Source organism: Plectropomus leopardus, chromosome 18 (assembly GCF_008729295.1).
Source record: "Plectropomus leopardus isolate mb chromosome 18, YSFRI_Pleo_2.0, whole genome shotgun sequence".
Taxonomy (NCBI): Eukaryota; Metazoa; Chordata; class Actinopteri; order Perciformes; family Serranidae; genus Plectropomus; species Plectropomus leopardus.
In genome coordinates, this window is record NC_056480.1 from 25,364,749 (window position 1) to 25,372,931 (window position 8,183).

Sequence of the window (8,183 nt, forward strand, 5' to 3'; positions counted from 1 at the left end):
TTTCAGTTGGACATCAAGGCTGCAATCGAGCATGTTCAAATAATAAAAGTAGTTATCAAATGTTTGTTCAGGCAGCTGAGAATAATGCCCATCTGACTGGGGTGTCAGTAAGTAATGTTTCAGAAAATGCAGGCCCTCTTCCAAGGAAAACTTTGTTGGAGTGAGATTATAATCCACACCAAGGAAACAAGGCCAAGAGACAAGGTTTTATGGCTATGTGGAGACGGCTGTTGACATCTGGTGCAGTAGCTGGCAGTTACTCATGCTTGGAAAGCCTAGCATAACAAAATGAAGTGAGGGCAAATACGAAGCAAGGAAGTCAAGACGAGGTTAAATGCCTCCTGAGAGTGTTAAATCACATCAAAGAGTGCAGACAAATCCATCACGATTAGCTCAAAGTACAGGAGCTGGAATCGGATTTGTTTTGACTCCTTCATAGCTGAAATCTGTAACATGGCGGGATGACAGGGCAATAAAACTTTCGAGGAGCTACTCGAAAGTCTGCGGGACTTTTGTTTATAAGCCTCTGTTTGTTCGGAAGAAGGCAATGTGAACTGAAATTAATCAAATGCAAAAAATGCAAGGCAGGTTTCCCATGATGTTTTGGACCAAAGGGAGAAAACTGTAGGTGTGATTCACCTCTAAGAGATGCATTCTTAGTGTTATACAAACTTTTCTTCTCAGATCAGCATTTTATGTGTGTAACTAAGATTGTACATTATTTGCTTGTCTTTGTACATTACGGGAAAAGGTCTTTTTCAATTTATTGCTAACAAACAGAATATAATCTGTTTGTGTTTTTCCAAATGTCATTTCCCTTTTCTCCAGCTTCTACAAAGCCAAAGAGGAGCTGCTCAAAGAGTTGAGCTTTCAGGCCAGCTTGTACAGCGACCTTCCTCTCCTGGCATCGGATCTGCCCTATTTCCCCCCTGAGGAGGACGACGAGGAGTTTGAGGACGGCATACACCTTGTGGTGTGTGTCCACGGGCTCGATGGTGAGTCTGCATAGAGTTTACGGTTCTGGTTCACCGTTTTGAGATGCTGTGGCATACTTTTTTTTTTTAAGAAAGTGTGAAAGTGCTAGTATCCTATGAAGTTAGACAACCCAAGGGATCCATTGTTGAAAAACATGTAGGCAGTTTACCTTGAGTACCTTGAACTGTCAAGATATCTTAATAAAAATGGGTTCTATGTGTACCCGCAAATTTCCCCCAAACTTGAGAAAGGCTTGTTACCATTAATTATATTCTTTTATATGAAAGTGTTCCTTCAAATCAAAGCTGTATTATTAAGGGAAAAGAACAACCAGCCTATATGAAGAATAATTAATTGCCTAACATGGGGGTCCTCAACTTTTTTGTTTTTTTCTTTTGTTTTCTTTTTTTTGTGTTGCTTGCGTGTGTCCCTTTATCATCATATCACATTGCCTTTCTAAATGTGGACGTTTTTGCGGGTTTGTGAACTGGTCATATTTTCCTCAGCTGCAGTTTGGCGAGTTTTAGTACAGGGTGGAAATCTGTCGTTCTGGTCAGAACTGATCAGCTTTTAGACCCAGCTCAATAAAGTTAAGTTTCACTTTCACCACACCTGGCATTGTGCTGCTCCCTCTGTGCCCAGAGTACACTCTGCACTCTGAGAGTGTGGTGAATTGAATACCCAAACGGTATATATGGTACAGCTTCAAAAATACAAAATCAATGTGTTGCAGCAGATGTTGTCATCGAGGTGGGGTGCCACAAATAAATGAATGCTCAGGGAAACACAGGAAAAATATTAAAAACACATAGAGACAGGATTGTTGTGAGACTCAAAATATTTAATTAATTAATTTGCACAACAGATAATTTGTAATAATAATGATAAAATATGAAACCAAAGGAAATGATTCCTGAAATCTCCATATTGACATAGTTTTCAAGCCTATTGCTTGCTCATCTGGCCACTCCGATGAAAAAATGTCTTCAAGAAACTAATAGCTCTTAAGCTGACACCTTCCCAGCATGCTGTACATTTTTAGACTTTAGTGTCCTATTAGCAAAGTTAATGTAATACAGTCTCTGAGAGTATGTCCTACAACCTTAAAATATCACTTTGCACTATGTATTCTGTGAATACTAATTCTAGCCGTCTCTTAAAAGATAAATGGGCCAGAAAGTGTGTGTATAATTTTCTTCTTTGCTTCCAGGAAACAGCGCAGACCTTAGGCTGGTGAAGACTTTCATTGAGTTAGGCCTTCCAGGATCCAGGCTCGACTTCCTCATGTCTGAAAGGAACCAGGTACAGTTGGAATAAAGCAAATTGATAACGCGTACAGTCATTCTTTTTTTCTCCAAAAAGTGCTTTAAGGCATTTTGCAGAGCGCTAATAACAATACTTTTCTCTGCAGACTGACACGTTTGCAGATTTTGACACCATGACAGACAGGCTGCTGGATGAGATCATACAGCATATCCAGCTGTACAACCTCACCATCGGCAGGATAAGGTCAGTTGCTCAAATTTAACAACACATTACTGACAATTCAGCTTTTGATTGATCATTTAACCCTTTGAAACATGGATCAACATCAGTTTTTTTGTGCTGCTTTCAGACATCTATCACAGTAGTTAACCCTTTTACCCCTGAGCAAATTGGTTTAAATTCTTGAAAACATGAGAAAAAAGACACTTAACAACTTGTCAAGAAATTGCGTACAAATTGCAAAATAAAAATAAAAATAAAGAAAATGTTGATTTAGGAAATTATTTTTAAAAAAGCTAGAGAAAAAAATGAAGAAAAAATATAATTAAATTACTTATTTTATATTAATAAATATTATAGTCTTGTTATTATTTAATAACTTTTTTTGAGGTAGTTTATTTGTTTTTTTATGCATTTTTTGTTTCCTTTCCCTTTTTTGTGACAATTTTCAGGTAACTTGTACTATTTACTTATTTCTTGGAAATTTTGGTGTCATTTCTTTACAAGCTGCTTATTGCCTTCCCATGTTTTTCAAAGAAATCAAGTCAATTTGCTCAGATTACAAAGGGTTAAGTTATATCATTGGCAATCATCAACTCAAGCAGCATTCTCTTTGGACAGTAGATGGCAGCAGAGACTACGTATTGATACTTGGACTCAGCACGAGTGCCTACACTCATTAGAATCACTGTTTCATGATAATGTATTGACTGTACCAACCCAAAATGGATATCAGCACAAAATGGATGAAAAGCTCTTATCATTCAGTGCCAATAAGTTTCTGAATCTCACTTGATTGACTGTACTCTTTTATGTGGTACTATGTTGCCTAGTTCCCGTCAAATTAAGCTATTCATCTTCCTGCTTAATTGCCCTCGATGTGCCAGTTTATTATTTATTTATTTTTTTTTTTTGCAAGAGTTTCAACCCAAGTTTGTTAACTTTCCTTGTTGTGGCATATTCTCCAGAGAACAACTATCAAAGACAAAAGCAATGGACTGCCACAACAGCATCTGGTTCTTTTCACATTACTTCTATATTTAGTTTGGTAGGAGACAGATGAGAAGGAGCAGACATGGCGATGAGGGATTTTGGGTAAAGCTGTAACAGTGCAGTAATTAAACTAAGTGACAGACATATAGCTTCATGAATCTAATATTTCCCACTGCTGGGATGACTATTAATTTGTATGCTATGTCCTCTATGTTAGCATCATTAAGTTGTCATTTGCCTTTTAGGATGTTTAACCCTTTGAAATTTGGAGTGAGCGACATCACTTTCCTTGTGCTGTTTTCAGACGCCTTTCACAATATTTAAATCTTTGAGCCCTGAGCAAATTCTTGCGATTTCTTTCAAAAACATGGGAAAAAGGCAATGAGCAATATGGTAATAAATACGTCACAAACTGCAAGAATTTAAAAAATTCAAAAAATGTGTTCTGAGAAAGGAAGGGAAAATGGGAAAAAGAAAAAAGCTAGGGTAAAACTTTATTTAAAATTATGTATATTATATTATATTAGCAAACAGGATTCGCAAGGTCATGACAAAGCCTGGAAAAGTCATGGAACATCACATTCACATGTTTCAGGCCTGGAAAAGACATGGAATTAGTAAAAAAAAAAATCACTTAAAGTTTTGGAAAAGTAATGGATTTGTTACAGTAATCTTTCATGGATAACCCTTCATGTAATCTAACAGAACAGCAAATGCACTTTATGGGGCTGAAAACATGTAGCTTCAATATGCATCGATGTATGATGATTTTTGTCTCTTCATTTTCTCCCCTTATTCTGTCTCTCTCATTATGTATGCCCTCTAGCTGAAAGAATTGTTGAAATCCTGACTTGTTTGAAATATGCTGGGCAAGCATGGGCAGAAAAAAAATATAGGTCCTTGAGAAGTCATGAAAGGTTTGAAATTTTGTTAATGAAAATGTATGGGAACCTTGTACAAAATTATTATAATTTTTGTGTAAGTAGTTTTACTATGTAACTTCTGTTTGTTTATTATTTAATTTTTATTTATTTTTTACTATTTGTCAGGTAATTTTCTTGTACAATATTTGGGTCATTTCTTCTTTTGTTGCTTTGTCTTTCTCAATTTCAGGTTTCAGGGGGTTAAACATTTAAAAACTTAATGGATTTTCTGTAATTGCCAGCTAAAAATCTTAAAATAGCCCCAGCTGGAGCTCTATGCAGAGGAGGCTATAATAAGATATTGAGCCGTGTCATAGGTCAGCGCTGTTGGAGGCGCTGTTTTCTAGCCACCCACTCAAGTTGCAACTTTATCTCTCTGAAAGTAGTTTGTCTCTGGCCAACAGCTTCATTGGCCACTCTCTGGGGAACATCATCATCCGCTCTGTGCTGACGAGGCCTCGCTTCCGATGCTATTTGCCCAAACTGCACACTTTCCTCTCGCTGTCGGGCCCACACTTGGGAACCCTGTACAACAACAGCACATTGGTCAGCACAGGTGAGGCCACCAAACTGCACACTGCAGATGTGCTGTATTTACAATGCTGCACAGCACTGCATTTCAATGGTTTGTGCTCTCAGCAGCATCTTTTTTATCTAAAAGTATCACCCATACTTCTATGAAAGAGCAGGAGTCCTGATTGTGTTTTTTTTGTGTGTTTTGCTCAGGTCTGTGGTTAATGCAGAAGCTGAAGAAATCGGGCTCCTTGCTGCAGCTCACCTTCAGAGATCACGTCGATCCACGGAAAACATTCCTCTATCTCCTGAGTCAGAAACCAGGTAGCGTGTGAAAGTGAATTTGAAACACAGACAGTATATTGACTGCCTCACTTTACAGAATATTACTTGAAAGACAAGTCTATTCAAATATTCATGGAAATGTTGTCATCTTGTCCTTTTTGTCAAATTTCTGTACGTGTCAGCTTGCTAACACTCAAAACCCCTGCCAGCGTGCTGCGAGAGGCCTGTGAGAGGCCTCCCCACTGTTTGAGTGGAACAAAGCAGTCGTTTGTCACACAGGCTTGAAAAAGATAAGCCTGAAAACACTATTTTACCCCTTCAGAGCTGTGGCAGGCTGACAAAATGATCCAAACCCTGTCATTGGAAACCCACCAGCACACTCTCTTAAAAGCATACTGACAGGAGACTTAAGAAAAAAAAAAACCCCACAGTTTTATCGTATCAAGCCTGTCATTGTACTTTGTGATTGTACTTTGCGTTTTACAACCAATTCACTCCTTTCCTGTGTCTTCCTCTCTCTCCACCTCGCTCTCTCAAACACACACACACACACACACACACACACACACCCTCTGCAGTCTCATTTACTTGTGTGTGTTGTGTCCTTTTAGGGCTCCAGTTCTTCAAGAACGTGGTATTGGTGGCGTCTCCACAAGACCGTTATGTTCCCTTCCACTCGGCCAGAATAGAGATGTGCAAAACTGCTCTTAAGGACAGGACCACAGGTCAGAAGTGCATGTCTTCATGCTCTATTGGATTCTCTTCTCCTCTCCTTCAATATTTACAATATTTTTCAATATTTTTTAGCCCCAGGGAACCAGATGAATCTGCGAGCTCATGTTTTATTGCTTTGGCAGATGTGTCTGGTCAGGACAGATTTCAGGCAGACTTCAGAGGGGTCATGCTAATCACAACTGTTTATTATTATTAATATTACCTATATTTAACCTTGAGAGAATCCCAGAGGGCTGGGCTTATTTACAATGATGTCATGTATTGAGATAAAAAAACATGCAGTTAATAGTTAATAAAAGATACATGATGCAATATCATTAAAAAGTATATGAACAGACACAAGATGCAAACTATAAAAGCAGATCAACTCAGTGCAAACCCTAGGGACTTTCAGTAAACGCTAATGATAACATACATGCTGAAAACAAAAAGGCCATTTTTCTGAAAATTCGCTACATTCTCCCACAAAGACGCAAATTATTATTTAGTATTCAGAATGACATCATCAAACCTTCCAACAATTTGCAAAGCAATGACCAGCCCTACTCAACCAGTCGAACTCTTTATGCCCCAACCCAATCAACCCAACCAATGATGGCAATGATGGGGAACCAGGTCTAATCATTCTGCATAAATGATAACCATGTACTTCTGACATCAGTTAAAAAAAATGGCACTGTTTTTTCACAACAGACCGTCATAAAAATGCTATCGCCATGGGACCTTTTTCAGACTACTGAGGCTTCAGAATTAAGGGCTGTAAGAACAATAAGCCATCTCCAGCTAGGTTAGCTAATGTTAGCAAGCTTCAGATAGATGAGTTGTTCAGCAAAAGTTACATAGGCTAACGTTAAGTCCAACTAAACACGATTGGCGTGATCCTACACCTACACACTGCTTCTAAAAAAAGCACTTTGCTTTTTTTCAAGGCTTATATGATACAGCCAGCAGTTGGTTACCTTAGCTTAGTTTAAAAACTGGAAACAGCTGTCCTGGCTCTGTCTGAAGGTAGAAAAATCTACCCATAATTATCTCTTGTTGTTTTAATCTGCTACCCAAAAATGATGCATACAAAGTTGTATTTTTGTACGGCTATATGTGCCAGACAACAGAAAACTCCAAAAATGACTCACCGTAACTTTCTTAATTTCTGCACTGAAGGGCCTGTGTACACTGAGATGATCAACAACCTCCTGCAGCCACTCGTGGAGGCTAAAGAGTGCCGGCTGATCCGCCAGAACGTGTTCCACGCTCTGCCCAACACAGCAAACACCCTGATCGGCCGCGCCGCCCACATCGCTGTCTTGGACTCTGAGCTCTTCCTGGAGAAGTTCTTCCTTGTGGCAGGGCTCAACTACTTCAAGTAAAGGTGCTAGTACTGCAGACTTGCTGAACACTTCCTGTCGGTGACTGATGGAGCCACTTTGAGCGATAAGGTCCTTATCTTCACTTTGTACAGTATATTCAGTGTATATAATCCTGATATCCAAGAGGCAAGGCCTGTATATCCAATTTGTTAGGGTTGTTAGCAGCTGTTACAAAAAGATCAGTGTATTGTGACTGTTGAAAATGCTAACTCAGACGTCTGAGTTTGACGTGTAGCCATGCAAAACAAAACATCTGACATCTGTCACAGGATTGATTGTAGATGTTTTATGGCCTTATTATTAACTTGAGTCAGTCAGAACACTAACAGATGCTAATTGTGGTTGAGAGCATTTAACTACTTTCCCTTTAGAGTTGGTTTAAAGCCTTCAGTATGGCTGCTTGATTGAAGTCTTATTTAAGGGGGTAGACCGATGATAGTCTTGGATTATCCTTAGAGCCGAAGCGAGAAGAGATTGGCAGCATTTATCCCGTTGATTGTACAAGTATTTTGTTGTACAAAACATAAATGTTCCTTTCTACAAAAACAAATGTTTTGTTTAATTTTTTTATCTGCTTGTGTATCCACAGTGTAAGTCGTTCATCTGAATGTGATCTTTTGTGTGATGTTGTCTTTGAATCTATCAAAGTGTAAAACGGCGGCAAGAGTGTGACTCCATACACCCCTATAATTTAATTTATGGAATATTTCACACATTTATTTTCAAAGTATGTTAAACTGTACATCAGTTCAGTCTGACTCTGTTGAGTTAAGTATAAGTATAGTTTCTTTGATTCCAGATGGCTCTACCTGCTGTGGTAGCTTTTAGTTTTTATTTATTGTGTGCACTGATTGATTGAAAGGTTGATTGACTAAATTAATTTGTTACTGATCATTTGCCAAGCCTT

At 38.5% G+C, this 8,183-nt stretch overlaps 1 protein-coding gene across 1 annotated transcript in view; it reads left to right on the forward strand.

The window, feature by feature from the left end:
• The window catches only part of fam135b (family with sequence similarity 135 member B), a 60,934-nt gene extending 53,408 nt beyond the window's left edge, over positions 1–7,526 (forward strand). The window contains 7 exon segments of the mRNA XM_042507153.1: positions 829–995; positions 2,186–2,277; positions 2,387–2,484; positions 4,781–4,932; positions 5,103–5,213; positions 5,786–5,899; positions 7,071–7,526. Of these exon segments, the coding sequence (XP_042363087.1) occupies positions 829–995; positions 2,186–2,277; positions 2,387–2,484; positions 4,781–4,932; positions 5,103–5,213; positions 5,786–5,899; positions 7,071–7,276 (940 nt within the window). The 3' untranslated portion in view covers positions 7,277–7,526.
• Positions 7,527–8,183: the final 657 nt, after the last annotated feature.